General features: G+C 44.1%; 1 protein-coding gene across 10 annotated transcripts in view; it reads right to left on the minus strand.

Annotated features, from left to right (window-relative positions):
• The window catches only part of SFI1 (SFI1 centrin binding protein), a 106279-nt gene that overhangs the window by 7903 nt on the left and 79374 nt on the right, over positions 1-19002 (minus strand). For all 10 annotated transcript variants that reach the window (XM_043559190.1, XM_043559188.1, XM_043559189.1 and 7 more), the window contains 7 exons: positions 6547-6628; positions 6052-6230; positions 5208-5283; positions 4646-4741; positions 4165-4241; positions 3066-3168; positions 881-977 (listed from right to left, as the gene is read on the minus strand). In XM_043559190.1, coding sequence (XP_043415125.1) covers positions 881-977; positions 3066-3168; positions 4165-4241; positions 4646-4741; positions 5208-5283; positions 6052-6230; positions 6547-6628 — 710 coding nt within the window. The remainder of the gene's footprint in view (positions 1-880; positions 978-3065; positions 3169-4164; positions 4242-4645; positions 4742-5207; positions 5284-6051; positions 6231-6546; positions 6629-19002) is intronic.

The raw sequence follows: 19002 nt of genomic DNA on the forward strand, positions 1-19002 counted from the left end.
ATTCTCTCATTCTCCCTCTTTCTCTGCTCCTCCTCCCCTCTCCCCCCCACTCCCTCTCTCAAAATAAATAATAAACTTAAAAAAAAAAAGAATTAGACTTTAAGCCTTGGTCTTGCATTTGAACATAAACTGGTTGGGACACCAGAGTGGCTCAGTTAGTTAAGCATCTGATCTCGGTTTATGATCTCATGGTTTGTGAGTTCGACTCCTGCGTCAGGCTCTTCACTGACAGCTCAGAGCTTCCTTGGGATTCTCTCTCTCCCTCTCTGCCCACCCCCACAAACACTCTCTTTCTCTCAAAAATAAACATTAAAAAAAATGAACACAAAGTGTTTGGCTGGGATTGGTTGGGAACAGAATGCTATGATGTACTAGGTTGAACAGTTACCCCTTCCCACGTTTATGTTCATCCTGGAACCTCAGGGTTGGTGTATTATTTAGCAAGGGGGTCAGCACAATTAACTGACCCCATCCTGTAGTAGAGTGGACCTCTTGATACAGTAGGACTGGTGTCCTTCTAAGAAGAGACACAGGGGAGATAGCCTTGTGCACACAGAGGCTGAGGCTGGAGTAATGAGTCTATAAGCCACAAACACCAAGGACCACCGGGGCTATCAGAGGCTGGAAGAGTCCAGGAAGGACTTTCCCTTCCAGCCTTCACAGGAATCATGGCCCTGCCAATACCCTGATTTCGGATCGGGCCTCCAGAACACTGAGAGAACAATTTTCTGATGTTTTAAACTTCCTAGCCTAAGGTACTTTAGCATCAGGAAACACACCTACAGGAGAAGAATACAAAGACTGAGGGGAAGCAAATGGAACACAAGACAGTTCTGTGTCCTTCACAATCCTCTCCCCAGCTTCCAGGAACTCTGCTCACCCCTATCCAGCACCTTCTGGGCCTCCTTAATGGCATAGTCCTCCTGCTGTCGGTAGTATATCTGCACTGATGCAGCCTCCCGCCACTGGACCAGGACCTAAGGGGCAGATGAAGAGCAGAGATGTGATCATGGCACATCCTGACTTCCCAGGACACCCCAGCTGTGCTGGCAGCTCCTCATAGAATAAGCCCAGTTGGGAACACGGCACACATGCACATTTTGGGAAACGCCAGCCAGCCACACAGGCAATGACCAAACCCCCAGTCCCCACAGGAAGCCCAGTATCTCAGGTGATGGGACTATTCTATAGAAGAACTTAAACTTCCTACCGGCCATCAAAAAGTCATTATGTGGGTTTTTGTTCTATTATTACTTGTTTTTTTTTTCAACGTTTTGTCTTTTTTTTTTTTTTTTTTTTTTTTTTTGGGACAGAGAGAGACAGAACATGAACGGGGGAGGGGCAGACAGAGAGGGAGACACAGAATCGGAAACAGGCTCCAGGCTCCGAGCCATCAGCCCAGAGCCTGATGCGGGGCTCGAACTCACGGACCGCGAGATCGTGACCTGGCTGAAGTCGGACGCTTAACCGACTGCGCCACCCAGGCGCCCCCTATTATTACTTGTTAAATGAAGCTATATGTTATATGCATGCAAGTTTTTTTAAGTTTATTTATTTTGAATTTTTTTTAATGTTTATTTATTTTTGAGAGAAAGAGCATGAGCAGGGAAGGGGCAGAGAGAGAGGGGGAGACACAGAATCCGAAGCAGGCTCCAGGCTCTGAGCTGTCAGCACAGAGCCCAACGCAGGCCTTGAGCTCACAAACCGTGAGATCGTGACCTGAGCCAAAGTCGGATGCTTAACCAACTGAGCCACCCAGGCACCCCTAGTTATTTGAGAGACAGAGAGGGAGAGAGAGAGAGCACGAGCAAGTGCACAACCAGGGGAGGGGCAGAGAGAGAGGGAGAGATAGAGAATCCCAAGTGGGCTCTGCACTGACAGTGCAGAGCCCGATGTGGGGCTTGAACCCACAAACAGTGAGATCATGACTTGAGCCAAAATCGAGTCAGACGATTAACCAACTGAGCCACCCAGGTGCCCTAAGTTTATTTTTGAAAGAGAGAGCATGCACCAGAACACGAATGGGGGAGGGGTAAGAGAGAGAGAGCGCGCGCAAGAGAGCATCCCAAGCAGGCTCCATGCTGTCAGCACAGAAGCCAACATGGGGCTCAATCTCATGAACTGTGACCTATGCCAAAATCAAAAGTCAGACACGCAACCAACTGAGCCACCCAGGTGCCCCTGCATGCAAATCTTTCACACTGAGACACACACGAAATCACACTAACAGAACACTTTACAAAGAAGTCAAGCAGCCAGGGGACACTTGCTGCCCAGGCATGAATGCCATTCCCTGCAAAAAGGCCTTCTCCCTTCCGTGCCCTGAAGCAGAGTCCTGACCCTCCTTCCAGGGCTGGCCTTGGAGCTTTTCTGACAACAGATTGGGCCTTGACTTTGTGTTACTCTTCATCCTCCGGAGGCTTCAGAGTTGTCAGGACCAGTACCAGTGCCTCCTAGCCTTCAAGCAGGTGAACCACTGCTGTTCTGGGTTCCTGGCAAACTGCTTTTTTCTAAAACATCCCCAAGTCCAGGGACCACTTCTGTCATTCCTCCCCATCTGTAACATGCCTTCTTCCTACAGCTGCATCCTGGCATGGCCTCCCTCCTCTAGCACGGGGGACAGGCCCCACACATAGCATTTGGGGGCCACTTCCCACGGATGATGACCAACAATCTCACATTCCTGGGGTGCTCTGTGCTTTCTAGAAAGCCTCTGCAGCCACAAAACCAGCCACAATGAGTGAGGAACCTCTTCTGATAAAAAGACAGAAGCATGCTTAGTTTGTCCCAGTGGAAAATTCCACATGTGTAGGAAATACTGGTTCTGGTAAGAACCAGTTTGCTCACTATGTTTTTGTTTTAATGGATATTGGTTATTAATTCAGTAAAAAAAAATTAATAAATAAAACCCAACTAAATGCTCACACAGCTGTTATGTATGCATAGAGGAGGGTGTTAGCCCATTTCCCAGGTTCCACGTTCAGTGCAAATCTTTGGTGCCACCCCCTCGCAGAAGCACAGTTCCAAACCCTCCTGGGTGACCAGCTGGTCTCCTCATGCCTCACCTTGGAACACAAGGTCCGCCTATAGTGAGCACTTGCTTGAGAGGTTTTCTTTGCTTCATTCACACGGGCCATGGTGTTCTCTCTCCAACGATGGAACACATTCCTGTAGGACACAGGCCGGGGAGATGGGGGGGACACCAGTGTGGAGACAGTACAAGGTTTCTGTGAGCCGTTTCTGGTTCTTCCACTCATTCCTCACTCGAGGTACAAGGTACCTTGGACTCCTTGTCCCTAACAATATTGGTCTCACTGGCAGCCATGTTTATGCTGACACAGACACTCAACACATGGCCAGTGAGCACCTGCCCTGTGCCAGGTACTGGGGGCACCATGGTGAACAAGACCAAATACGACATCCACACACGTTAATGTGCTGCAGGGCACACAGAACGGTGACAGTGTAGGTGAGTCATGCCATAAGAGAGGCACAGATAGAGATGGCATAAGGGCACTGGAGCCCCATCACCATGCATGCTGCTGAGTTAGTTCAGGGACTCCCTCTTCCTCATTCTGTCTAAAGAGCTGGACAGGCACTTCCCTGGAGGGTGGAGATGTTAAGTCCACAAGACCCACCACCAACAAGCAGTCTGGAATATGATATGCTGAACAAATCCAGAGGAAGGAAAATAAAGAGCAGAATGAGGGAGGTCTGCCAGGAAGCAGTGAGTATACAGCCTGGGTTAGCAAGAGCTGGAGGGTGGACTCATGACAGAGCTGGAGCTGAGAGAGCAAGTGACTGAAGGGTGTGAGAGATGCCTCTGGAATCAGTGAAAGGCCTGGAGGACCAAGCGGGAAGGCAGGTGAGGCGGGGCTGAGGCCAAGGGAGCCACTGCAGCCCTGGATTGAGCAGGAGGTGCTCAATCTTGCAGGGGAGGGAGCCGTGTTGAGAGGAGCAAGACAAGTGGGAGTTCTCGCAAATGTCCAAGTGACGGCTGCCTCCTCGAGACCCCACTCTGCACATAGCAGGAATTCAAGACAGGAGATGAACCAATGAATGGGGTGCTTGCTCTGGAAACGCCAAAGCCACGCTGTGAGCGTCCGGCCCGGCTCTGGAGTCTGCGCCCCATTCCTCGGGCTGGGCCCAGAGATGCCGACTCACCATAGCAGCTGCCTCTTGTGCTGGCTCTCCCTGGCCGCCACCTCCCGTAGGATGCTTTGCACCTGGCTCTGGTAAGTCTGTGGGAGACCAAGAGGACTAGGAGCCAGCTGTGGGCCCACACCACTCCCTATATCTAGGCAGGCCTCACAGGTGCTGTGACGCCCAGAGCACTCACCACAGAGGGGGCAGAGGCCAAGAGCCCAGAGTCCCAAGGTCAGAAGAGTGCCCAGACAATAGGCCACTTGGACGGTAAGGCTGGTACCTCCAGCAGCACTTGTTTTTACTTTGCTGAGGGAGGATCAAAGAGCTCAGCCCTGTGGTTGTAAGACCCACAGCCCAGGTACCTTGCTCTTTGTGAGGCTTGTGGAATTACTCGCTCCAGCAGGGGCAGGGAGAACAAGGAAGGGAAGCCAAGTCTCCAGCAACCCCCCCCCCCCCACCCTGGGCGAGGCAGGACATGGAGGAAAGCAGCAGCCCCTACCCCCCAGGCGTGCAGCGCCCTGTGCAGCAACGTGTGCCGATGATGCAGGTTGGCGCGCGTCAGCTCCCGCTGCTCGGCATCGCGCAGGGCCAGGCACTGTGGACAGAAAGAAGGGCCAGGGGCCCAGGGGTGGCTCAGCTGTGCCTCTGTCTTACACCCAGCCTGGGTACTCGGGCCTGAGTCCTCATCTCTGAATAGATATCTTTTGGGGGCTTTGTGAGGATCAGGTGGGGCAAGTGCCTGACTCGGGGTAAATGCTCAAGCAATGGTGATGGTCTAAACACTTTTTACCCCAAGTAGGATGCTTATAAATGGTTAGACCAGGAATTTTATGTTCAGTGGGTTCAGGCAAGAACCTAAAAGAATATTAGGGACTTTGAGCCAATCATCTCACGAAACCAGGTTAGCGTTTCCTCCTCTGCTGCCCAGCCTCTCCCCCATGCTCAGAGGCAGGTGGTTGCCGAGAGGCTGTAGAGAAGCCATATGTCCGCTCTGAGTCACGCTGACACACAGCTCCGCCTGGCCACAACCACATGCGGGGGCGTCTATGCCAAAGCCTTACCTCCCTCCACCTGTTCCAGGCCCAGTGGAGGAGCCGTACCGAGTGGAATTCTGCAGCCAGCATTAGGCCCATCTTCCTATGGGGAGGGTTGGAGTCAGCATGGCAGCCTGGACCTGGGCACCCCTCACGGTCCCTGGCCCCTACCTAGTGGTTCTTAAATTGGAGGAGAAGGGGACCAAGACCTTCTCTGAAGAGCTGCCAAAGGATGTGGGCTCTCACCTCAGGAAAAGTGAGCACCTAGTCAAATTTTTGCATACAACTAAAGGGCTCAAGTACCAGTGAAGCACGTTCATGTGCAGGCAACTTAGGAGGTTAAATGTGGCCAGAATTTGAGAGTGGGGGAGATCCTCACAGCACAAAGTGGGTGCAGAAAGGCATCAAAGCAGGACAGTGTCTGCAGTATCCATGTGGGCTGTCTGCCCCAGCTCTCTCTGACCATACAGTGTGGTAAAAACTGCCACAACCTGTCCCCAGGCTGTAGCCGCTGGTCCTGGGGGAGGTCAGCTACCCTGAAATGGGCTCATCAGTCTAGTCCCTGGCCACGGTCACTTTGAATGGGCCCCAACCAGTGAGTAGGATGCATCCAATGGATAGGACCTCAGATCCACGGAGCATGTCTGTCCCTAGTTGAGTTCCTGAGGCTGGGAGCCCCAGGAGGTACCCCAGGATACTTTCACTTGAGCCCTGGTTTTGCATAGACTGTATCAGGTAGAATTTCTGGAACTTAAAACCAGAGTCTAGGCTAACAGGACTCTCCGATGGGCATTCAGAGCTGATGGCACTACCACTATGGTCAAAGCTGGCCTCAGATGGCAGAGCGTCTGGGCCAGAAGCAGCCCCTCACTCTGTTCTCAGCCCTCGGGCACTCTCCCTCCAGATGCAGAAAGCCTTCCTGAGCTGTCTGTGGTGGTGGTGGGCACAGGCCACTGCTTGCCGCTGCCGCTCCTGGTGACAAGCTGCTGCCTGTTGGTGCCACGTGGACCAGGACCTTCGCAGAAGCTGCCGCTCTGAATGAAGGATGGCCTGGGGCAGGACAGCAGGGAAAGAACAGAGCGGGTCAGGTAGCATGGGTACAGGAGCCAAGAAGAATCTACAGGCCAAAAATAATGACCAAGGCCAAAGAAATGGGCTTTAACAAGCTGCCCTGGCCTAGAAGCCACATATAGACTCTGCTGACAAAGTCAATAGGCACCCCATGCCGTGCCCTGTCTCGTGAGTCCTGGTCACAGGCAGAACACCCCTCAGTGTGGGTCTGGGTTCCAGGCAACATCCAGAGCAGAAGAGGCAGCAAGTGCAAAGACTTGAAACAGGTCCTGCCTCCTCATGGATGGCCACTTACCATTCTCTCTGCCAGGCGGTTTTCTCGATGCTGAAACATCTTCTGCCACCACACAGCAAATACTTTCCTCTCCAACATTTCCCTAAAAATGGCAAACATCATCATCATAATAATGGACTTAAAACAAAGCAACTACAAAAAAGAATGAGAAGTTCCAAATAATTGGATTTTTCCTCTTATGCTATTGAATAAGTTGATGGCACGCCTGGGTGGCTCAGTTGGTTGAGCATCTGATTTTGGCTCAGGTCATGATCTCATGGTTCGTGGGTTCGAGCCCCAAGTCAGGCTCTGTGCTGACAGCTTGGAGCCTGGAGCCTACTTCAGATTCTGTGTCTCCCTTTCTCTCTGCCCTTCCCCTCCTCGTGCTCTGTCTCTCTCTCTCTCCCTCTCAAAAATAAATAAATAAACATTAAAAAAAAAGGTGAATAAGTTGATATGGGGGGGGGGGAAGGAAAGAGAAAGACCAGGAAAGCAAACAACAGTAACCAAAAAGCCCCACAGACAACCCAATACTCTCCAAGTGATTTCTGGTGTCAGCGAAGCATTCACACAGTACGAAAAAGACTGACTTTGAGACCCTATCTCTTCATCAGTTCAGTTCCACACTGCATTACTAACAGTGCTCAATGATCATTAGTGAAAGCCTTTCTAGTTCATTCTGACCAGCCAGGTTGCTGCTACATAAATCCCTGTGGGAAGTGGTTGAAAACAGATTCCAGGCCTCCGGGAATTACTGTGGCCCCAGGAAATGGTAGGTCTGAAGTGGGCCCCTAGAAATGATGTTTAAAACAAGTGTTCCAAGTGAGACAGACAAGGAGACAGGTTTGAGAACCACTGCTTCGTCACCTCTGCCTAGGACTCCCTACTCACCATAATGACGTCAAATCCTGCAAAAGCAGCACTGGGACAACTGGTCAATGGCCACTAGGAGCTGTGCATTGGTAAAACCATGGAACAAAATATATAATGCAACTGTTTTCAGCCCTGGACAGCAGGCAACACAGACTGTGATACTTAGAGACCAGAAACAAGTAAGGTGAGCTCTCTGGCTGCCCAGACTTTCTGCCCGAGGGCATGTTCTGAACCATGGGGGCAGGGGGAGGGAATCCAAGCAGAGGACAGTTTCACAGAGTTGAGGCAGAGACTAGAGTTCAAAACTGCAGGTGAAAGACTGTATGGACACATGTGGCCTTCCTGAACCTGGGCAGGTAGAGAACTCGCCCTGCCCCAGAGGCATGCTCACAGACACCTTGCACACTCCATAAGGGGAACACCCAAACTTCCATGTGAGTCTGCTCCATCTACATATAACACTGTACAGGCAGGCTCTGTGAGGCTGATAGCTGATATCAGGGCTGACAGCTGGATGGAGATGACCAGAGGTTGGAAAGGGCTGGGAGATGGAGTTCTGACCCAGCCTGAATGGAGGGACTTTGCTGAGAACATCAGAATTCAGAAAGGCTAAGCCTCAGTAACAAGAGCTATGCTCTAACACTGAAGACAACATTTAAAGAGCTTCCACATGAGGTGCCTGGCTGGCTCGGTTGATAGAACATGCAACTCTTGATCTCAGTGTGGTAAGTTCAAGTACCATGCTGGGTATAGACATTACTTAAAAAATAAAATCTTGGGGTGCCTGGGTGGCTCAGTTGGTTGGACGTCCGACTTCGGCTCAGGTCATGATCTCGCTGTCCGTGAGTTCGAGCCCCGCGTCGGGCTCTGTGCTGACAGCTCAGAGCCTGGAGCCTGTTTCGGATTCTGTGTCTCCCTCTCTCTGACCCTCCCCCGTTCATGCTCTGTCTCTCTCTGTCTCAAAAATAAATAAACGTTAACAAAAAAAATTAAAAAAAATAAATAAAATCTTACACACACACACACACACGCAGACCCACACACACAGACCCACACAAATGAAGAACAGAATCATACTTGATACAATCAACAGGAACCACCAGAAGAAACAGCAACTATTGCCTGCCAGAATAAAATGCAAAACCCTTTAAAGGAAAAATAGCTGTCAACAAGACAATGACCCAAATGTTGGTATCAGCAAACACTTAAAAAGTTATTATAAATAAGTTTGTGTACTTTTTAAAAAAAGTTTTATTTATTTATTTTGAGAGAGAAAGAATGAGAGCTGGAGAGGGGCAGAGAGAGAAGGAAAGAGAGAATCCCACGCCGGCTCTGCACTGTCAGCACAGAGCCCAATGCGGGGCTTGAACTCACAAACTGGGAGATCATGACCTGAGCCAAAATCAAGACTCTGATACCCAAATGACTGAGCCACCCAGGTGCCCCAAGTTTGTGTACTTAAGAGATGAACAAAATTAGTTAACAGACAAGGAATCTTGACAGAAAAATAGAAAGTACAAAAAAGAGCCAAATGCTGTGGTGGCTCCTCAAAAAGTAAATGTAGAATTACCATATGATTTGGTGCATTCCACTTCCAGGTATATAAAACCAAAAGAACTAAAAGCAGGGACCCAAACATGTGTATGTACAACGATGCTCACAGCAGCATTATCCACAATAGCTAAAAGGTAGAAATAATCCAAGTGTCTATGAACATATGGATGCATACACAAACTGTGGTATATACAATGGAACATTATTCAACCATAAAAAGGAATGAAATTCTTATACATGTTACGACACGGATAAACCTTGAAAACATTATGCTAAGTAAAATACGCCAGACACAAAAGGTTTACTATTACACAATTCCATGTAAATGAGATACTTAGAATAGGCAAATTCAGAGACAGAAAGTAGATGAGAGGTTCCCAGGGGCTAGGAGTAGATGGAAATGGGAAGTTAATTTTTAATGGATACAGAATTTGTCTGGGATGATGAAAATGCTCTGGAAATGGATAGTGGTGATGGCTACATAATATCGCAAATGTGCTTAATGCCACTGAATTGTGTACTTAAAAATTACCAATATGGTAAGTTTTATGTTATGTTTTACCAGAATTAGGAAAAAAGAAAGGAAGAAAGAAAATTCTGACCTGAAAAGTACCATATCTGAAGGAGAAAAACCACTGGATGAGCTACAAATGAGAAAGTGAAGGAAAGAGACCACTAAGGACTTTCTATTGGAAGATCAATAGAAAGTACCCAATCTGAAAAAGAGAGAAAAAGAAAAAAAAAACAAACAGAGCCTCAGTGACCTGTGGGACAACATCACATAGTCTAACATTGTGTAATTATAGAGTCATAGAAAGAGGGAAGAAAGGATATAGGATAGATAAATTATTTAAAGAAATAATGGTAAAAGACTTTCCAAATTTGGTGCTGGTGGTGGTGGAGGGGGAAACACCTCAGATTCAAGTTAGCTCAACTAACCCCAAGCAGGATAAACACAAGAAAACTACACTTAAAACATATCACACTCCAAACTGTTGAAAACCAAAGCTTAATAAAAACATCTTAAAGGCAAAGGAAGAGAGACAGATTACATCCAGGGGAAGAACAATACAAATGATGGGTGACTTTACAACTAAATAATGGAGGCCAGAAGACAAGGGAAGATGTCTTTAAAAGGCTTGGGGGGCTCCTGGGGGGCTCAGTCGATTGAGCGACCGACTTCAGCTCAGGTCATGATCTCATGGTTTGTGAGTTCAAGCCCCGCATCGGGCTGTGTGCTGACAGCTCAGAGCCTGGAGCCTGCCTCTGATTCTGTGTCTCCCTCTCTCTCTGCCCCTCCCCCACTCATGCTCTGTCTCTGTCTCAGAAATAAACAAACACTAAAAAAAATTTTTTTAAGTAAATAAATAAATAACTCAGGAGTGGAGAAATCAACTCATTGTTCCATATCTAGGAAAAGGTCCTTTTTTGTTTTTTTTAAGTTTATTTATTTTGAGACAGAGTGAGTAAGCAAGAGAGAGCATGAGTAGGGGAGGGGCAAAGAGAGAGAATCCAAGCAGGCTCTGTATTGTTAGCATGGAGCCTGACACGGGGCTCAAACCCAGGAACTGGGACACTGTGGCCTGAGCTGAAACTAAGAGTTGGACACTTAATGGACTGAGCCACCCAGGCACTGCCAGGAAAAGGTCCTTTAAAAATGAAAGTGAGAGTGAAAGAACCATCAACAAAAGCAGAGATAATTCATCTCTAGCTGACTTATACTATAAAAATGCTAAAGGATCTTCTTCAGGTTGAAAAGATGAAAGCATACAGATGAAATCTCAGATTTATAGGAAGAAACAAAGAATATTAAATATGGAAAATATGTGAGTACGTATAAAAGACTTTTTTTCTCCTGTTAATTTTTAAAAAGAATTCTGTTTAAAGCAAAAATAGTAACATTACATGGGTAAAATGTAGGACAACAAATACCATCAAGGATAGAGAGGAAAGGAATTCTGTTTTTATATTCTTACACTTAACATGAAGTGGTATGATAGAACTAAATAGGTAATAAATTGGGGCGCCTGGGTGGCGCAGTCGGTTAAGCGTCCGACTTCAGCCAGGTCACGATCTCGCGGTCCGGGAGTTCGAGCCCCGCGTCGGGCTCTGGGCTGATGGCTCAGAGCCTGGAGCCTGTTTCCGATTCTGTGTCTCCCTCTCTCTCTGCCCCTCCCCCATTCATGCTCTGTCTCTCTCTGTCCCAAAAATAAATAAACGTTGAAAAAAAAAAATTAAAAAAAAAAAATAAATAGGTAACAAATTAACGATGCATATTATAATTCCTGGAATGACAATTTTATTTTTTATTTTTTTTAAGTTTATTTATTTTGAGAGAGAGAGAGAGAGCGCGTGCGGGAGGATGTATGAGCAAGAGAGGGGCAGAGAGAAAAAGAGGATCCCAAGCAGGCTCTGTGCTGTCAGCACGGAGCCCACCACAAGGCCCAAACCCATAAAACTATGAGATCATGACCTGAACCAATATCAAGAGTCAGCCACTCAACCAATTGAGCCACCCAGGCATCCCTAGAAAGACAATTTTAAAAATACAAAAGGTATAGAGCTAAAGAGTCAATATAGGAAATAAAATGTAAATTTTAATTTACCTTTAATGTAAATTAAAATTTAAATGAACAATTAAAATTGTCCACTTAAATGAACAATTAAAATTTTTCATTTAAATGAACAATTAAAATTTTTTTTAAATGAATAAGGCAGAAAAGAAGGAACAGAGAAACAAAAACTGGACATAGGCTCCAGCCCAACCATATCAACAATTACATTAAATATAAATGAACCACACACTAATGAAAAAGCAGAAATTGTCAGACTGGATAAAAAATTAACTTCAACTATATGCTGTTTACAGGAGACATGCTTTATTAAATAGGAAGACAAACAGATAAACTGAAAGTAAGAGTAGGAAGGGTAAACCATGTAAACTGTAAATATAAAAAAAGCTGGTGAGACTATTTTAAGTCAAAGTAGACTTTGAGAAAAGAACTAGTACCAAAAATAAGGAGGTTCATTTCAAAATGATACAAGGGCAATTCATGAGGAAAACATAACAATCATAACTGTACATGGACCAAATAACAGAGCTTCCAAAAACATGAAGCAAAACTGTTAGTATTACCAGGAGAAATAGACAAATCCATAATCATAACTAGAGATTTTTTTTTCTTTAGAGAGAGAGAGCGAGCATGCTCACACAAGTGGGAGAGGGGCAGAAGGAGAGGGAGAGGCAGAATCCCAAGGAGGCTCCATGCCCAGCACGAAGCCTGACACGGGGCTTGATCGTATATGACCGTGAGATCACGACCTGAGCTGAAATCAAGAGTCAGACGCTTAACCAGCTGAGCCACCCAGACATCCCATAGCTAGAGATGTTTAACACTCCTCTGTAGTAATTGAGAGAACAAGTAGACAAACAAAACACCTGTAAGGATATAAAAATTTGAAGATGATTACCAACCAAATCATCCTAATAGACATTTATAGAATACTATACCCAACAACTGTAGTATAAACATTCTTTTAAAGTGCACATGGGAAAAAACAAAAGTTCACCAAAAGAGACCACATATATGCGACCATAAAACATGTCAAAACAGTCAAAAACTGAAGTTATACAAGGTATATTCTCTACCACAATGGAATTAAATTAATAATTAAAAACAATAGTATATTGGGGTACATGGGTGGCTTAGTTGGTTAAGCGTCCAACTGTGACTCAGGTCATGATCTCGGGGTTTGTGGGTTCAAGCCCCACATTGGGCTCTGATCCTGCTTTGGATTCTGCGTCTCCCTCTCTGTGCCCCTCTCCCACTTGTGCTTCCCCCCCCCCCAAAAATAAATAAAAACAAAAACAAAAAAAACACAATATATCAAGAAAATTCCTATTTGAACATTCCTATTGAAATTGAAAATTCCTATTTGAACATTTAAAATGGATAATCGAACAACAACAAAAAGAAAAGGTGGGGGTGAATGGCTGGCTCAGTTGACGGAGCATGCGATTCTTGATCTTGGGGCTATAAGTTCGAGCCCCCATGCTGGTGTAGAGATTGCTAAAAAATAAATAAAATTAAAAAAAAAACCCCAAAAACCGTGATTTGTGCTTCCATCTTAAGGTTAAGAAAAAAAAAAAAGAGGGCAAATTAAATCTGAAGTAAGTAGAAAGAGAAGCAAAATGAAGAGCTGGAATCAACGTAAGAAAAATATACAATAAGAAAATCAGTAAAGCAAAAGTTAAAAAAAAAAACACAACCTGATAATTCCTAGTGAGACTAATCAAGAAAAAAAGAGAAAAAACACAAATTACCCAAATCAGGAATGAACAGGGTAGTATCATCATTAATTCTACAGACACTAAAAGAGTCAAAAGACACTTTTATGAACAGCTTTCTGCCACTAAATGTGACACCTTGGATAGAACGAAAAATTCCTTGAAAAACAGAGCTCATCAAAACTAACACGAAAAGAAACTTACTAGCTCTGTATCTATTTTCCAAATTAAATCTGTAACCAAAAATATATCCATAAAGGAAACTCTAGGTCCAGATAATTTCACTATTAAATTCTACAAAAATTTGAAAGAAATAAGAAAGACAAACATTACAAGAAAACTACAGACCAATATCCCTCATGAAAGTACATGTAAAATTTTCAAATAAAACATTAACAGACCAAAATCAACAGCATGTGAGGGACACCTGGGTGGCTCAATTGGTTAAGCATGTGACACTTGATTTCGGCTCAGGTCATGATCTCATGGCTTGTGAGTTCGAGCCCTGCATGCAGAGCCTGCTTGGGATGCAGAGCCTGCTTGGGATGTGGAGCCTGCTTGGGATTCTCTCTCTCTCTCTCTCTCTCTCTCTCTCTCTCTCTCTCTCTCTCTCAATCTCTCTCTCTCCCTGTGCCCCCTCCCCCTAACTCTCTCTCAAAACAAATAAACAAAAACTTTTACAATATTTTAAAAAAATCAACAGCATGTGGAAAAGATAATATATCATGGCTAAGGGGGTTCTATATCTCAGGAATATGGGTTGATTTAATATAGAAATCAGGAGAACCATATGATCATCTCAATAAATAAAGAAAAAGCATCTGGAAAAATTTAACCACCATTCATAATAAAAACTCTCAATAAACAAAAGGGAACACTGTCAATCTAATAAAGGGTATCTATAAAAATACTCAACGGTGAAAACTGTTTTTGTTTTCCCAAGGTAGGAAAAAGACAATTATGTATCCTCTCATTACCTCTGCTCAAGACTTTACTGGAGATGCTAGTTAGTGCAATAAGACAAGACTTTATATAATGGGATCATACAGTATGTGTTCTGTTGTATCTGGCTTTTATTTATTTTTTAGAGAGAAAGAGAGAAGAAGAGAGGGGCAGAGGGAGAAAGAGGGAGACAGAGAGAATCTTAAGCAGGCTCCATGCCCAGCACAGAGCTGACATGGGGCTTCATCTCACGACAGACTCAAATCAGTAAATGAATCTAGAAAGGTCACAAAGCACAAGGTATCAGTTGTATTTCTATACTGTAGGACAAACAATTGGAAATGAATTTTTAAAATAATTCTATTCACAGTATCATAAAAAAGGCATTTAGGAATAAATTTTATAATATACATACAAAACTCCTATGCAAAGTTACAAAACATTGAGAAAACAAAGAAAAGCTATATAAATAGAGACGTTCTCATGTTCACTTATTGGAAATATCAATATGTTTAAGACGTCCAATCTCTCCTAAATTGATCTATATAGATTCAGTGCAATCCCAAATTTAAAAAATCCCAGGAAAAACAAAATTGAAGAACTGATTTCAAAACTTGCTATAAAGATACAATAATCAAGACAGTATGGTAACAGCATAAGGATAAATGAGTAAATAAATGGAACAGAAGAGAAAGTCCAGAAATAGATGCAAACTGATTTTCAACAAAGGTGTCAAGGTAATTCAATTCAGGAATGAAAAGTCTTTTCAACAAATAGTACTGGAAAAACCTGAAAAACAGAAAAAAGTTAATTCTTGGCTCCTACCTCAGACCATATACAGAAAAAAGTTCAAGATGATCACAGACCTACATGAAATGCTAAAACTATAAACCTTCCAGGGGAAATGTAGGAAAATATCTTTTAAGATCTTGGGTATAGGTAAATATTTTTTAGAGAAAACCCAAAAATCAGTAATTATAAAAGAAAAAATTTGATGAACTGGACTGTAACAAAATTAAACAGGCTTGGTCATCAAAAAAATACTGTTAATTCATAAAGCCAGCTGCAAGGAAATGGTTTCTCCCAAGGTATGCAGCAGTTAGTTGTAAAATGCCACAAGGGCTTCTTTACTCTGAGTGGTGATTTCTTCCTTACCAATGATGCTCCAGACAAGCTTTGCTGTTTTCATTTATTCCTGAGGGCACACATAACAGTACTCCCTAGTGAACCCCACTGCTCATCCCTCCTAATTTTGCCTCAGAAACAGCAAACAATCCAGGGCACCCGAGTGGCTCAGTTGAGTGCCCTACTTCGGCTCAGGTCATGATCTCACAGTTCGTGAGCTCGGGCCCCACATCAGCTGTCTGCTCTTAGCACAGAGCCTGCTTAGGATCCTCTGTCTCCCTCTGTCTCTGCCCCTCTCCTGCTTGCTCTCTTTCAAAAATAAACATTAAAAAAAAAAAAAAACAAGAAAGAAAGAAATAGTGAACAATCCAAAACTAATCCCTGTTTCTCTTTTCCCTCTTCAGAATCCTTTAGTGGGAACACAAACCTTACAAATTCCTTTCCCTCAGAAACAGCACCATTCCAGAATTCCTCTGGAATTCCCTCCTTCAAAGGCAATCAAGATTGACTTGGTAAAACTACAGACTTTTGATCCTGGCTGATGAGGCTTTAAAAAGATGCTCAGCATTATTAGTCGACAGGGAAATAAGACAGCACTCCATATCAACCAGAGTGGCTCAATTAAAAACACTGTCAAAACCAAATGTTGATGAGGATGTGGAACAACCAGGCTGGTGGGTGTATAATGACACGACCCCCTGTAGGATTAAGATTAAGCATATCTCTACCCTGTGATCCAGAAGTTGGCTTCTAGTATCTACTCAAGAGAAATGACAACACCATCCACCTAAAGGTTCACAGCAGATTTATTCATAATGGCCTCAAACTGGCAACAACTCATATGTTTAAATGGATCAAAATATTGTCTTATATTCATACAATACTACTCAGTAAACAAGAAACATGGCTCAACCTCAAAAACATTACATTCAACTTTAAAACAAGTCAGACACTGGGGCGCCTGGGTGGCTCAATGGATTAAGCATCTGACTCTTGATTTCAGCTCAGGGGATGATCTCACTGTTGTGAGATCAAGCCCCATGTCAGCTCTGTGCTGGGCATGGAGCCTGCTTAAGATTCTCTCTCTCTCCCTCTGTCCTTCCCTTCTCTCTCTCTCTCTCAAAAGATAAATAATAAAAGCCAGAAACAACAGAACATACACTGTATGATCCCATTATATAAAGTTCAAAAACATGCAAAATTAACCTGGGATGATAGTTACATGTGAGGGTTAGGAATTAACTGGAAGGAAATGAGGGAACTTTCTGAGGTGATGGAAATGTTGTGGATCTTGACTGGGTTATTGATTATCCAGGTATACAATTTGTGAAAACTCATCAAACTATTTACTTAACATATGTGCCTTTCACTATTAATTTTAGCTCAATTAAAAAAAAAAAGACAAACCAGTCTTGTCTCATTCTCAGAATAGTATTTCACTGGTAGGTTAAGAAACGACAATTTTTAGTTGCCATTCATGAGCTCCCACTATAAATTCTGTCCATATTCCTAAGATATTTAAAAAATACCCTAAGAATTATGGAAAAATAGAACATACATATTTTGGAGGAACTCTGATTTGCTAAACTCCGTACGAAACCTACGAATATTCATTTGCTGTAGGAATCACAAATCAATTCTAGGGGTTAGGAGGAAGGTTGATATTTTGTGCTGACATTCTGCTTGTATTCCACATGGATTATCTCACTACTTTTCATGACAACCCTATAAGATAGGGTCTGAACTCGGGCCTGTCTAGCTTCCAAGCCAGGCTCTCCATCACTTCGCTCCCTCATGACCAGAAAGGCAGGAACCTAAAAAACTAAGTTTTCTAAAAAGATCCAACTAAACTAAAACAAGATAAAATCCAGATCAGGCTAAATCCACATCAGGCCTTGGTTATCTTCCAAGCCTTCTGGCTACTTCCCTGTCTCCAATTCACCCTCCACCTTTTTGTCTCAAGAATGATAACTGTAAAATCACCCAAGACTGATCCCCAACAAAAATCCTTTAGTTAAAATTTTTTTTTTAAAACTTCTACTTTTTTTTAAAGTTTATTTATTTATTTTGAGAGAGACAGAGACAGTACAAGTGGGGAAGGGGCAAAGAGAGAGAGAGAGGAAGACAGAGAATCCCAAGCAGGTTCCACATGGTCAGCATGGAGCCCAATGTGGGGCTCAAACCCATGAAACTCTGAGATCAGGACCTGAGCTGAAACCAAGAGTCAGATGCTTAACCAAGTGAGCCACCCAGGTGCCTCAACAAAAATTCTTTTAGAAACTCCTCTTGGCTATTGTGTGTGTGTGTGTGTGTGTGTGTGTGTGTGTGTGTTTAATGTTTATTTGTTTTTGAGAGAGACAGAGTATGAGCGGGGGAGGGGCAGAGAGAGAGGGAGACACAGAATTCAAAGCAGGCTCCAGGCTCTGAACTGTCAGCAAAGAGCCCAATTCAGGGCTCGAACTCATGAGCTGTGAGATCATGACATGAGCTGAAGTTGGACACTTAACTGACTGAGCCACCTAGGTACCCCTCCTCTTGGCTATTTTGAAAGTACTCTCAAAATGTGAAAGTCTCTGCAGCATGTCAAAATACAAAAAAGCAACAGAATAAATCATGACTTTGTAAAAGAAACAAAGGGTGTGTGTGTGTGTGTGTGTGTGTGTGTTAAGTATTAATGACATTTTTCAAAGGAATCTTGTATCAGACATCAATACAGGAACTAGGTAAAGGTGAAGCCATGGTCTGCAGAAGGGGAAAAGGTAAGTGCTGTCCCCTTGTCAGCCTCTAATTTCTCAGGGCTTCCCCCTAATAATCTTCTCCTTGAACTTTGTGCTAAGGACTCAGATTTCTGGCTGATCCCCTCAGACTAGCATTCAGAGTCCTTCAAAGTCAAAATCATTGTAACTTCTCCTACATCCCTGCCTCTTCGTCTCTCTGTCCTAAATTGATATATACTTTTCTCAGGGCAATCTCCACAACTATCACTTTACTAGTTACATGCACCTGCTTAAACATCTGTTATCTTTCTATGGGCCTGGGTGATCCCCTGGGTCTGGTCCTCCTCATCTTGCCCACTCCTGCCATCCATCCTCACCCCTCAGCTCATAGCATGCTTCCCCCAGGGACTTCCCTCAGCACCAGCTCTGAGCTCTAGAAGAACTCGGGGCTGACATAATTGAGGACACATGGATCTATTCTCTGGAATGGTTCTTCAATTGTTTCTTGTGTATCAGTCTTACCTCCTCACAAAGATTGAAAGTTTCTACAAAGTCATCAAAAAGATCTTCCTTTTGATCTAGCACAAAGTCCCTGGAGTCAAGGAGACCTGAACTGAAACCTGGCTCTGCCACTTACTGGTTGTTTTACATGGGGGAGTCATTTGTCATTTTGAGCCTGTTCTCTTAGGACTGCTGTGAGAAGGAAAATTATTAATGAAGTTGGTGATGTCATAGGTGAATGAGCTTATATATCTGTTTCCTTTCTCCCATCACACCACACCCACCACAGTGGTAGACACACAGTCAGTGATTATTAAGTTCTTTGTTATATTCTGCCAGAATGCAGCAAGGATCTGCTATGGGCAAATTTTACCTCTGTGGGAGCTAAAAAGACATAGCTCTCTGCTCTTTGCCCATCCTAATTTTGTTGACGACTATATTTCAAACTTCAGAAAGTCAGGTCTAGCAGAACAGGAA

The sequence above is a fragment of the Prionailurus bengalensis genome, chromosome D3, assembly GCF_016509475.1.
Source record: "Prionailurus bengalensis isolate Pbe53 chromosome D3, Fcat_Pben_1.1_paternal_pri, whole genome shotgun sequence".
Classification (NCBI taxonomy): domain Eukaryota; kingdom Metazoa; phylum Chordata; class Mammalia; order Carnivora; family Felidae; genus Prionailurus; species Prionailurus bengalensis.